Here is a 14,500-nt window from a genome sequence, read left to right on the forward strand (position 1 = left end):
TAAGACAGGCAAAGGGGACAGAATCCAACTTTGATAATAATTATTTGGAAAAATATTATGGCTAGGATAATTTGTAGAGTTTTACTATAGATGTGTGATCATGCATAGCTCCATAAAGAATCTAGATATAATGGACTCCTATTATAATACTACACCAGGGAGTGATTATATAAGGGCAGTATTTTGGCACAAAGACATTCTACTCTCTTATACTGTAAAAGGACATCATTATAAGATTCACAGATGATCCCAGGAGCAGCCTTAGAGAAGGTGCAAGTATATTTAGACTTTTCTTTGAGTCTCGTGGCTACATGTAAGTCTTATAGTTAGAGAGGTTTTGTTGGCCATAGAAGTTGAGTTCCACAATCCATAGGCTGGGTGTTCCTGGGTAAACTAATAGCCTCATCTTCTTTCAATACACAGTGTCGGGGAAGAGAAGGCGCTGTCTGCTGTCAACGACGACATGGGAGTTAAAGCCCTGTGTTCTAGTTTCTTTCTCTCTGCTGGTTGGTGGTGGCCAGAGGATCGGTCTCCTGCTTTTCTGAGAGGTATGTCGTGGTCACGTGGTCCTCCGCCGTCTTCCCTGTTTCTTGCTGCCCTGCAATCCTTCTAGTTGCTCAACATGGAACCTTTCTCAGCTTGAATTCAGATGATCGTTCGATTTGGTCTGTTTTTCAATGTTTGTTTGGTTTTTTTTTTTTACATTTTTAAAAACTAAGAAATATTTATTACATTATTTTCTAAATTGTCCTAATATATTTTGCTGCATAAAAATGTTTCTAACATTATATAGCACAGATTCTTTTCCAGGAAGCTTTAAAGAGTTCATGAGCCCCATGAAATCATATGTTTAAAAATTTATATGAATGTCCTAATGTTCATTTTTTTTGGGGGGGAGGACAGCTCTGTCTTTCATTTAGTTCTTAATTCCCAAAGGATTAAGAACTATCTTTCTATAAAATTCTGCATCATTATTCAAAGGAACTCACATCCCTGACTGGTGGTCTTCTGGTCTCAGTTTGAATAGTAGTTTACTACTTTGGGAGGCAGCCTATCCCCTTGTTAAACTGTTTTAACTGTTAAATAGTCTTCTTTATATATATCAAAAGAATTTTCTACAATGAAAGCTTTTCCACAAAAGAAAGGGCTGTCTCGAACATGGATGGTATTTGCCACCCATGGAAATTCACTACATGAATGTTCTCCTGGTATATATGCACACTCCTCTCCCCAACTGGCCATCTTTTTCTTTCTGCCCCATCACCCCAAATATCTAATAGCCTTCTCCAGACTCAGATATAGATGCAGTCATCGTCTTGGAATAGCCGGGTCCCTATTTTCTCCAGTGTTAAATCCTCTGCCTTTAATTCCTCCCCTAGGAGAGGCTCATTAAATAGTGGAGTATTGAATGTTTCTGCTTCCTTTTCCACAAATTACTTGGATGCTTTATATTTTTCTCATTTGCTTTGTACCTGTTATATTGAAATTGTCATGAAAATCATGACTATGAGATGACTTACCAAGTGACCGGCCATGCTGCATGATAATGCTTGAATTGAGTGAGCCTGGTAGCGAGTAGGCAGAAGGGGAAAACGGCCTTTGGTAGTAACTCAGTGGACTCACAGTGCCTCCAGAGTTTCCATTCACTGTTATCTGGCTCTGAGAAAAGTGCAAAGACATCCTGTTAAAGCACACGGTCCCCTGTAAACGTCACTCCTTTAGATGGCAATAATGGCTTCCATTCACATGACAGTAATCAGCCGTCAAGTATTTATTTACTGACTGATGTCGAGAAGGGCATGGGACATTTTTTTTTCAGTGTCTTCTCTATCTTCGTTTACTCTGAAAATCACTCTCTTTATATGTCAGAGGGCACAGGAGGTGATTAGGAGAATGGAAGCAGCTGACCAGTGGGTACATTGCTCTGCCAACAGTGATGTCCAAAGATATCAGAGGAGCCAGTATAAAATAAACGTGGAGAGTGAATCTGCTCTAATGTCGTGACTTAAATCACACTGCTCTGCGTGTAGGATTTTAAAAGAACATTCTTTGACAAGAGGAAAGTGATCGGTTCTCAGACTTAATCAGGGATATATATCCTGTAGCGAATCAAGGTTTCCAGGGCAAGGTGACTAACATAAGGAGGACAGTTGTTTGGATTTATGTATGTCATGAAGCAATCTATTCTGGAAGAATCAAATACCTGGCAAAGCATCAGAAAGTGGTGTTAAACCCCCGGCTTCTTCTACTCATGTTTCATTTAGCACGTTATAGGCCTCTTTTTGGTTCCTTAATAATTTATTGTTTTGATTGCTTTATATTTGAGTATTTTCATATCCCCAGTGGTATTTCAAGATTCTTGTTGAAGATGGTCGTGTATATGCTTTTTAAACATATTTTTCTGTATAACATGCAACCTGGTGCTAATAAGATAATAGATATTCAATAGATACATATTCTAATTGAATTGAATCAGCTCAGTTAGAGAGGTTGAGCTCACTATTAAGCATGCCTATCTGTCCACAACACAGCACTGAGCATTGTGGAGATTGCATAATGCATGCAAATAAGATAAAACATTAGTAAGAGCAGTTAGTTAAAATACCTTACAGCTACATACACACAAAACACATATATGCACATAGATAAAGAACCATAATTTATGACCTTTATCTGCTTATTTTAAAACAAATTAAACTTCTGTAGTATAGGCCTGAAACATAGGTAAATTAATTGCACATTTCCATGATTTTTCACTTTAAAGCAGATGTTTTCAAATAATGTAGAATTAATCTAGTTTCATTACTTTATAGCCATACCACATCTGTCCTAAAGTCAGTAAGCATATCATTACAACGATTGTGCTTAATGATGAACTACTGCTCTGAGCTGTTACAGAAATCATTATTAGCAACCCTATCTTGAGGGTCATCTACCTTAGAGCACTGGCCATTCAGATAAGTGTGATGCACTGATCTACCCAAATGCTTCAGAGTGCTTATATATCTTTGATGAATTATTTGAGACTATTTTTGCCTCCTTGCCCAAATCCAGTTTGGTTGATCTTTGTAAATATAATTTAAATATTATTGTTATAATTAATGTTAAAGGCAGGAGAATTCTTCTTATTAAAAACTATCATGTTACTATGTAACTAAACTTAGGAAAGTTACCCTGCCTCCTAATTTGATGGCTTCAATAACATTGGTTATGGGTTAAACAAAATAAAAGCTGCAAATAGATTTAGTCTTTCATCATATTAAATCAATTAGGATTTTACTAATGAAATAATACTATTAGAATTTTAGAAAATACTTTATTGTTATAGTGAAATAATTATTAGGAAAACCATCTCATGGAGAAGGTATGTGCAATTTAAACTGTTACTTGAAACTAAGTTCAGTTACAGTCGGCTCCACAAAGCTATATGTATGCCTCTCAGGCTCCTGAAGAGTCTTAGAAACAGTAAATTAAATAGGCTAGTACATAAATTAATACCCTATCACTGCTTTGTATTTTTGGGTAAAGGCATTCCTTAGAGTTTTAAAAGTAAAGAACTATTGAAAGCATAGTAGAACATGGAGAGGCTCATGCCTGTTGCGCTCCAGGTACTAGTGGCAGGGGAGGTATTAGCCGTGGAAAAGGAGGTTCCTTCGCAGCTAGTCTCTGAATGCAACATTTCAGGGGAAAGTTTTATACCCAGCTGTTGAATGAATACTGAAGCCCATCTAAAGTATTATTAAGTATTTAGTAAAGATACTAAAAAGTATCTTTTGTCTTCTGTAATTGCAATGTCTTGAAAAACATATAGTTTATAATATTTCTCCAGGCATGAAATTCACAGATTTATGACCTTGATGCAACATAAAAATTATGTAGCACCGCTAAAATTTTCTCTATGACAATGCATATTTAGAACTTCATTATGAAATCAATTTTAGAAAACAATTCCCTTTATTTTGCCTAAAGTTATGTGCCTTTCAAATTGAAGCTATTATCTATACTTTATATGCAATAGAAAATCTGCGCCATAAAATTTTGAAACACTTTAGGCATTTATAAATCATTTATTAGGGACTGCTTGTCAAGTAGATATATTTAGATGAAATAAATACGTATGGGAAATATTTATATATTGCTCTAAATGGAAGACAAATTATTGACATATAAAACAAATATTCATAAATTTCTATACTGGAGTGTCTTGGGAAAATAATTCCAACAAAATCATAGGGCTAAGTTTCTGCAATGTAGATTAAGGTTATTTACATCATTCACTCCTGCTGGATAGATGGGTTCAAAAGATGTAGCTGTTAATGAAAGGGGAGCAAGAAGAATTAACATCATACAGTGAGTAATCATGTATGTGACAAACAAGGAGATGTGAACTGTTCACACAGGGCACATTCATATGAATCTCTGAAGTAAACTGTTATCTACCAGGATTTAATACTGGATTAAAATTTTAGACTTTCTCTACTAATCTTCATCATATTATATGTATACCTATCTAAATTTCTGAGAAAGCTTCTTATTAAGGCAAATCACTGTACAACTCATTAGCTAGAGCAACACAGTGTAAACATAAGTGACTCTAAAATGAATGAAGAGAATATAATTGACCTTTTGAGCCCAAAATAGGTTTATGAGGATGAATGTAATGTATTTCCGTAACAGATTGTACAGAATCGGTTTAGATGGAATCAACATCTATGCAAATAAAAATGCTCAGCTGCAAAATCAGATGGCAGACAAGAAATTGGTCCTTTTGGTCTTTGGAGATCTGTTTAAAAAATGATGGAGCATAGGAAAGAAGAATAATTACATGCATGATAGCAGGGGTGGTTAAAGTGATGCCGTCTGTCATGGCAGACTGCTGACCCAAGGTTGGGGAAGATGTTTCAGAACAGTCAGTTTGTCAGAGTCAGCTATCTGCAGCTCATCTGGGGTGGCTGAGGAGTACTCCCTGGAGGAGCAGGGGGAGTGCTCGCCCTGGGAGGTCTGTAGTGAGAGAGCCTGTGGCGTTGCTGTGGATAAGGCAGGCAGGAGCAAGAAGAAGGGGTTTATAAAAGCAATGCAAAAACGTTGGGGGTCTTTGCAGGTGTGAAGGCCCCAAATCAGCAGGTGGTAGCAGGGTAAGTGATGCTGGGCTGGAGCCACCATCTGGTGAAAAAGTGGTTGGGTTAAAAGGTACCACAGAAGGAGGGCATGAAGAAGAGGTTTCTGGTGGGGTTTGTCTGTGTGTTTGTGAAGCATTTACCTCCAGCACATTGGCAGTTAAGTTCTGGTTTCCGAGCTGAGTTTGAGGAAAAAATAACGAGGAGAGATATAAATGATCCAATTAATAAAAACATCTCTTTTTCCAATGTGGCAGAGAAGGCAAAGCATCGGTTTTATTTGCAAGCACTCTAAGGAAATATATTCAGAATTAGGTGCCAACCACACAGTAGAGGAAAAGCATGAAAACATGCAGAAAAGGAATCCAGTAAATGTTTTTTGGAAATAAGACCAGTTTTCACACAGCTTTAGTTTTGGGTGAGGGCTTGAGAGTGTTGGCATAATGGAATTTTTTTTTTCTCCAAAGTTTTGGTTTTTGTACTTGTGACAACAAATTAATATCAAGTCATTCATTGGTTGGCAGAATTAGTTTTCCCTTCACCAGAAAAATCTTATAGCAGATTTCTCCCTACTGCCTCCTTGTTGGAAAATGTCCCCCAAATATAAATCAGTTTGCCTCATGTTTTTCTGATTTTCAGATCTAGAGACTGATCAAATTAAAAACAACTAAATGGAAAGGGAATTTTGTTTCCTTTCCACTCATTGAATCTCTATTTTAATTTCACTATAAAATACTAAAGGAATTGAACTTTAAAATATCCTAGCAGTGCAAATAGTGGTACCTTTGTGTGAAAATGAAATGAAAAAAAAAAAACAAAAACAGCCACTGATGATGTTAGAGTATACCCTAGTTGGTTAGAACTACTGTTGGCTTAAAATCTTAGGTAAAGGAGAAAGAAACTGAAGGAGAAAGAAAAGGTTTAATACCTCCAAGGCTAAACATGGCGGAGGGGTGGTCTGTAAAAGGAAGAGAGTGGATGGCCCATTAAAGATGTCATAGCTATCCATTTTAACCTTCATGATAGCTGACCACACAGGGCAAATATGATAATAAGTGAATTCACTCAACATGAGTGAATGAAACTCTGAAGCAAATTTTTTTTCTTACTCCTCACCCCCACCTCCAAAATAAAGGTTTTTTTGAGTGTTCAGTATGGGGCCAGTTGTAACATAGATAGCCAGAGTATTATAGGATATTAATACAAGGATGGGGAATGTATTAAAGAGAACTGTATAAAGTTAAAAATCTTGCCTAGTAAAGATTTAAGTGATTCTTGGCCAGCCATCATCTTCCTAACAGTTGATGTCATGCAGACTGTTGATCTCATAAAAAGTTATAATTAATTTTTGTCCTCAGAATTTTAATTGGAGAGTTTAAAAATATCCATTATATAAAAAGGTCTCTTGGCCACAGATACCTTAAAAATCTGAGAGCTATTGATCCTTCTCTTAGGAAAAATGCACAAATTCATGTATGCATAAAATTTGCATCAACTTTAGGGGTTCATGGATACTTGAAAGCACATCTTTAATCTAACAGGTTAAGATACTCCAACCCTGGATAAAAAGACAGATTTTTCTATTCTATTCTTATCTAGTGAGCTTTTGTTGTTGTTGCTTAAAGACACACATTTTAAATGTGATACTTTTATACTCATATGTGGGCATTGCAAACTCAGATGCTGACCCTGGGCCAGGAATGTATCCAGAATGTGCAAATCAGGCTAGGGGTTAGATAAGAGGGAACGATGGTCCATTCTCTACGCCTGCATCTTTATTCCTGTCCTGATACAGGGAGGGGGAAGGGTAAGCTGGGATGAAGTGAGAGAGTGGCATGGACGTATATACACTACCAAATGTAAAATAGATAGCTAGTGGGAAGCAGCCGCATAGCACAGGGAGATCAGCTCGGTGCTTTGTGACCACCTAGAGGGGTGGGTGGGATAGGGAGGGTGGGAGGGAGATGCAAGAGGGAGGAGATATGGGGCTATATGTATATGTATAGCTAATTCACTTTGTTCTAAAGCAGAAACTAACACACCATTGTAAAGCAATTATACTCCAATAAAGGTGTTAAAAAAAAAGAAGAGGGAATGATAGAAACTGGTAGAGGGGAAAGGACATGTTGCCCCAAGGCAGCCAAATTAAAAATTAACTCAGTGGCAACCAAACAAAGGATATCTATAGTCATAAACCCTTAGGCCATATGTTTTTTGGCTCAGTAAATGTAGAATCTGGAGGTGGAAGGCGAATAGTTGGATGTGGGCTTGGAGTGGAGCTTGGGGTACAGAGAAAGGGAGCAGAGTCTGGCAGGGCCAGGCTGAGGGTGAGGTGAGCAAGGCACTTATCTTGGGTGCAAAATTTAACAGAGTGACAAAAACTCAGTCATGGAGATAAACACTATTTTAATGCAATCTTATGAAAAAAAAATCAAAGTCAATACAAAAAAAATCCAAACTGAACAAAATATCAAAAATTTAAATAATGAACAGTGCCATGCCAGGTCACATTGAAGACTGAGGAAAAAGGAAAAATTTGTATCCTGGATTTTTAATGGAAGCAATAATATTATAATAAAATAATAATATTTTCAAAATCTGTTTTTTCCCGATCTCATTTTCAGTTGAGACAATAGCCATGCCTGACAAATTTCCCTTGGCCAACGACGATCTTAAACAATTTTTAACTAATTTAAGATGAAGTTAAAATTGTAATAAATTCTGTTTTGGTCAAAATAAAATATTTAAACTTAAAATAATGTTCAGTTTTGATACAGTTACTTTTCAACTTTTCAGTATTTTTTAAACTGCTGAAATGTCCTAGAAAAAAATGACATACATACATAAAAACATACGTATATGGGGGAAATATTTTTCTTTCTGTCTCAGGCTCTAACTGGCTTGACATGGCACTGTAATCTGGGATCTTAACACTTCCCTCTTGAATGTCTTTAGTGGTTGAACTTCTAGGCCTCATTTCTCAAGGAACGTATGACATATGTCTTAAATATCAAGTGAAAGGATGTGACAGGTTTTGTTCTCTACTTTTCAATAGAGCTGATAGTAATTTACTTGAAAAAAATACCTAGGAGAGAGTTATACAAAAATCAATCTTTATATTAAGAAATTATTTGTATCTTATTAGGTGTCATAATGGTATTTTCATTATTTTTTTCTCTTCACCCATTAGACAGAGGTACTAAAATTTCTACAGACCTAAGGATATCGTACCTTATATTGGCTTTAAACTACTACCAGGATAATTGAAGTTGACAGTTGAAAAGAAATGACAAAATAATGAAAATTGCTGAAGCCTTGTGATGGGCTACTTAAAATGGGTTTTATTCTATAATTATCCATATCACTGTTAAGATTTACAATTTCCATGGTAACTTTAAAAGAAACAATTTAAGGCTTTCTCTGAAAAAAAAGTTCGCTTTTACATACCACCCCATCTCCTTCTGTGATAATCCACCTCCTCTCTCACAGCCCTCCTGAGGGGATGAGGAGGAAGTCCCTGGCTGCCGTGTTTGTACCAGGCGAGCCCAGTTTATTGTTTAGGAGGGGGAATAACTGAACTAAACTGGGCCAATGAGGCACTGCCTCTTTCCAGGGAATTTGAATTAAATGATACTGAATGCCCCAGTCAGGTAATCGTGTACCCCACAGTCCCAGATGCAAGTTCACACATAATCAGAGCCAGGGAATGTCATGGAAATCCACAGGCAACTTGGAGACATGAGAGGGCAGAAGCTAAGAGAATGTGGCCGACTTGCAGGGAGGCGAGACAGGAACTGGGTGGCATCTAAGATGGGCAAAGAGAGTAGCTAACTGGTCATTCCCCAGGCCCCCTAAGACCTGGCTTTACTGCCTGCATTTCGTGACACAAAACTGCCCTGTAGCCTCAGAATAAAAACCCTTTTTACCAGAGGTCTTAGCCTTATAGTCCCAACCCACAACCTGGGCGACAAGTGATCTAAGATGGTCACACAGATTTGGGCACATTGATGGAGCGTGTTGTCTGGGTCAGGGGGTGAATATTTCCACTGTGCTACTCAGACCAGCAATATGATTTTGACTCTGAGAAGGTGTCACATCTTAAGAACATTGCCAGAACATGGGGTTCAAGTGTCAGATTATATCAGAAACTAGAGGCACTTGAACCTCCTGGTTGAGCTGTGGGTCTAGAGTCGGACAGACGTGGCACGCTGTCTACCTTCCCTTGGCCTCAGTTTCCTCATGTGTAAAAATGCAGACATTAATAAAACCCAACTCCTAAAGCCTGTGAAAATTAAGTGAGAAAATGTATGTAAAGTGCTAGTCCAGCATTTTGTGTGTTGTAACAGCTCTCAGTAAATGAGAGCCATTTTTTAAAAATTAAAATGCTTGGAAGGCATAGGAATGCTTTGCCCAAAGCAAACAGCAGGGTAGAGAGAAGAGTAATATGAAACGGGAGACAACGTCATCTCTTTTGCTTCCTGTTGATGAAGTACAGAAGTTACGGAAGGCAGAGTGCCTCAATATGAGAAATACTTTCTAATACTTAGATCTGAGAATTGCCCGAGCCCTGACTAGCTGTTCCTACACTAACTGAGCTCTCCATACCTATGTGTATTCAAGAGGAGGCAGGCTGCTCTTCTATTTGGAGGTGTTATAGAGGGGCTCCTAGGTGATTTCTAAATTCATACTGGAATCCCAAGTATTCTCTACTGTTCAATCATTCAAACACACACACACACACACACACACACGTACGTCAGGGGGAGGATTTGCCATAGACCTGATCAATTGATCTCATAACAAACCCATAAAAAAGAAGTCATGAGATATTGGTTGGCCATCCTAATAGAACACATGAGTGATTAGAGCTGGTGTTGATGGGATTGGTCCAGAAAGCATACTCTGTATTCTACACCTTTTCTGTCATCCCACACTGCTGACATTTATTCATGATTAAGCCTTCCTTAAAGCGTCTACATCTTGATCCCATGGAGCAAAAGAGATGAGTTTTCTCCTTTGTCTACTTGACCCTGAGACAAAGTCCCCTCTGAGTCCCCAGCATATGTGCAGGAGGAGCTGTGAAAGTGAGGCTTTGGCAAATGCTTGATGACGTTATTTCATAATAGAAGGGCCAAGTTTATCCTCCTGAAGCAAAGGCCACAACACTAACAAATGCCAGGGAAAATGTCTGGGGTGTAGATTTTGCTGTCTTTCAAAGCTTCTGGTTTAGACATTCACTTATCTGACATTGAGAACAATGTGACATTTTTAGCAACAGGATGTCTGTTCACATAGTGACAGAGGGTAACATACCTCATTTTGTGTTCTCTCTATATATAAATTTGTAGGAGGTAAATTAAAACATACGCAGCTTATAAAACAATATGTTGTATTATCAGATACAGAGAGAATTAAAATTCCTAATGGTAGGCTGCAGTCTTCTTCTTACACTAATGGTCAGACTTTAATGAAAACAGCAAAAGTATGTAAATGAAACTTCCAGAACACTAAAGTTTCCTTTTCACCTCTCAGTGTAGAGCATTTTTGTTTCTTGGGACTGCTAATTTCTTGGGAGGATAATTCTTTATAATAGAGCATATATTTGGCTAATTCATGATGTGTAGCTGACAGCTCTTGGCATTTACTGAGACTTCTTGCAAGAATGTGGAATGTAAGTATTTAAAACGAAAAGGTCACCACCGTGAAAGGCCATTAGGTGGAAAATGAGACAAAAGTAAAGTATATCACAATAGGCAAGATGTGCAAACATGTCTAGATACCGATCAGTGGATGAATGGATAAAGAAAATGTGGTATATACAGACAATGGAAGATTATTCAGCCTTAGAAAAAGAAGGCAGTCCTGTCATATGAGACAACACGGATGAACTTTGAGGGCATTATCCTAAGTGAAATAAGCCAGTCACAGAAGAAGAAATACTGCATGATTCCACATATATGAGGGCTCTAAAATAGTCAAGCTCATAGAAGCAGAGAGTGGAAAGGTGGTTGCCAGGGGCGGGGGAGACGGGGAGATGGGAGTTGCTGTTCACAGGTGGAGTTTCAGTTACGCAAGAAGATGATGTGATTACATTCTAGAGATCTGTTATACAATATCATGCCCATAGTTAACGGGACTCTATTGTACACTTTAAAATGTGCTAAGTGGGTAGATCTCATGTTATATATTCTGACACAATTAAAAAAACTCAGAACTGCAACAATTTTATGCCACCTTTTGAGAAAGTGTTATAAAAGACTATACATTGTCATCTCGGAACCAACTGTTGGTTGGATGAAACAAACTTTTATCCACCCATTCAAAAAATGTACTATTGAAAATAATATATTTCCTTTTCCCAATCAGATGCATAGTTTGGAAAAAGGATATTATTTTAAAATAACAACAGTTACTCCATAGTGAGGGATTATTATGTAGCAGGCAGTGTCTTATTCAAACCCCATAGCAATAAATGCTATTATTATCCCCATTTTATAGATGAAGGAAGTGAGGCTCAGGGAAGGGGAATAACTAGATGAAAGGTCTTACATTAATAACCCCTTAAGGAGCCGATTGTCCAGTTGTTCTCCTCCCAGTCTCTCTTAAGCTCACAAGAAAGTTCCCCTCCCCACTTCTAGGTCAGTGGTAGGTTAGCAGACCTCATCTTACATATGTACCGTCAGCAGCATTTATGCAGTTAACCATCTCTCCTCGATATACTTTCCTCACTTTCCTGGATTCCCTCCTCCCTTGAATCTCCTTAGCTGATTCCTCCTCTTACTGTTGGGATGCCCTTGGGCTCAGTCCTTGGGCCTCCTCTTTTCTCTGTAGTCATGCTCTGGTCATCTCATTCAGTCTCATGGCTGCAAAACCATCTATAAGCCGATGGCTTAGATCTCCAACCTGGACCTTTCACCTGAACTCCAGACTCATATATCCAACTACATACTGGACCTCTCCATGTGGATGTCTCATAGACACCTCAAAATTACCATGTCCCAAATGGAACCTCTGATCTTTCCACAAACCTGCCTACTCACGGTTATCCAGTCTCAGTGGACAAAGGGTGGCAAATTCCATTTTTCCCCGTTGCAAAGATGCAAAACTTTGAAGTCAGTCTTGACTCTTCTCTTTCCCTCACCTCCAACATGCAATCTGTCAGGAAGTCCTATTTACTCTATTTTCAAAATACATTCAGAATTCGATTTCTCACCACCTCCACTGTTTCCACCCTGCTTGGAGCCACTGCCATTTTTCACTTAAGTTGTTGCCATAGCCACCTACCTGGTTTGCCTACTCTCCTTCTTGCCCTACTATAGTTTGTTCTCCACTGAGCTGCCAGAATGATTCTGTTAGAATATAAGTCAAATGATGACAGCCATAGCCTTAAAATCCCCCAATGACTCCCATTTATATTGAGAGTAAAAGTTGAAATCCTTGCAATGGCTTCTAGGAGCATCTGTCCTATGGCCTCTGTTACCTCTGACTTGACTTCCTCTTACCTACGCCTCACATAATTCCTCTCCTTCCCTATGACTCCCTTGTTGGTCCTTGAGCAGCCCCAGAGTGCTTCAGCCTTAAAGCCTTTACACTAGATATTCCCTCTGCCTGGAATGTTCTTCCCCCTTCAAAGCTGTTCTATCTACTGCATGAAGACTCTTTGACTATCCTATTTAACATGGACTCTGCTCCCCACATCCCTGCTCAGTGCTGCTTAGTTTATTTATATAATCTCCTTCTAATGTATGTAGTAATCTACTTATCTAAGTTTTTATTAATATTTGTCCCCTCTACCCCCGACAAGACTTTAATCATCAATGGTTTCAAATGCAGCTCTGTGACTAGAACAGACGACGCATGCCCAATAAATATTTGTTGAATGAATAAAAGTGACAGCATCTCAAATCTTAACTTGTGGCTCATGCCGATTCCCTGAGGATTGTATAATGAAACCAACTGTCTCCGGTCAGCCTGGACGGTGACAAAGCCATGGGGAAGAAAGTTATCAACTTAAGTTTCCAAACATAATAAAATGATTTAGAAGAACCAAACTATGTCAGATGAGTGAACTGAGCTGTGAACGTGGTAGCATTTGCTGTGATTGCTCCTACACATGCTTCCAGGGACACGTCCTGGGACACAAGTAAGTCTGCTGTCTGACACTAGCCCAGCCCTGTCTGTGGTGTCTCAGCTTGACCTTGCTGCCTACCTCATGGGATTGTGGAAGTTATTAATAAATGTGAATAAGTTGGAACAGCATCTGCATATAGTAAATTCTTAGTGTTTGTTAGCTGCTATTGTTATTATTATTATTTCATAAGGGCTTTTAGAAAATACTACCTTTATTCAAAGAATTTACTCTAATGAATGAATTTTGCATATCATGATTAGCTGATGAAGGAAATGTTTTAGTAGAGGTATAGAAATACCCACTTGTCTTTTTAATCATCTAAGCTTAAGGTTTCTACTTTATGGGTATGGCGGGGTGGGGGAGAGGATTTTGGTGTCAATCAGATGCCTGTTGAAGATTTTCTATAAAGCTTAAAAATATATCTCTTCAAGGATATGTCTTGAATGATCTTTAATAGCACAGCTACAGGAAATAGTATTATACAAATTATTTACTCAGGTATGAGTGTTTTCTAGACTCCCACTACTGCTGCAGTTGCTAGGGTACCTTTATAACTGGCTACCATTTACGCAGGGCTTGCTCTGTCCTAAGTAATTTACCTCTACTATCTCCCTACTCTTACCACAACCTAAGAATTAAGGATTAATTAATATTCTCATTTCTTTGTTCAGACTCACAGAGTAGTTAGGATGGTTGCCTCATCACATAGCCAGTGATGGAGCTTGGATTGAAATCTACAGTTTATCATTAAAGCTTATGCTCTTAACATTACATCATTTTGTGGAAAAGCCAAGAAGACAAACACATTTCTCTTCTAACTAGATTAATAAATATCAGCAGAATGACACTATGGGAGAATTTTACGTATAAGCAAATAAAGATTTACTTCTTAATAGTCTGAGTACTAAAGATTGATTAATAGACTTTCTGAAATTGTAAACTTAAAAAGGTAGAAATTGATCAAGTTTCAATGAAAATGAATATTGAACTACAAGAAAATAAACTCTGGTGGAATTAAGATGAATGTTTCTTGCCAAAGTGAATTATAATGGACAATTATTTTAAGAGATTTTACACATGTAAATAAAGTAAGATCTAGGTACTCAAAGGTCTGGCATGAAAAACATTTCTTTAAAACTTAAAAGTACTTTGCAGCCTTAAGTGATAACCAATCATCAATGATTTCTAATAAATACCTAGAAGGAAGAAACTGTTAAAACATTATTTCTGGATAAAAGATCTATAGATGTAT

At 37.9% G+C, this 14,500-nt stretch overlaps 1 protein-coding gene across 3 annotated transcripts in view; it reads right to left on the minus strand.

The window, feature by feature from the left end:
* Positions 1–14,500, minus strand: part of SORBS2 (sorbin and SH3 domain containing 2) — a 204,753-nt gene that overhangs the window by 66,704 nt on the left and 123,549 nt on the right. For all 3 annotated transcript variants that reach the window (XM_061177387.1, XM_061177391.1, XM_061177392.1), the window contains one exon: positions 1,521–1,659. In XM_061177387.1, coding sequence (XP_061033370.1) covers positions 1,521–1,659 — 139 coding nt within the window. The remainder of the gene's footprint in view (positions 1–1,520; positions 1,660–14,500) is intronic.

Source organism: Eubalaena glacialis, chromosome 20, assembly GCF_028564815.1.
Source record: "Eubalaena glacialis isolate mEubGla1 chromosome 20, mEubGla1.1.hap2.+ XY, whole genome shotgun sequence".
In the NCBI taxonomy this organism is placed as follows: Eukaryota; Metazoa; Chordata; class Mammalia; order Artiodactyla; family Balaenidae; genus Eubalaena; species Eubalaena glacialis.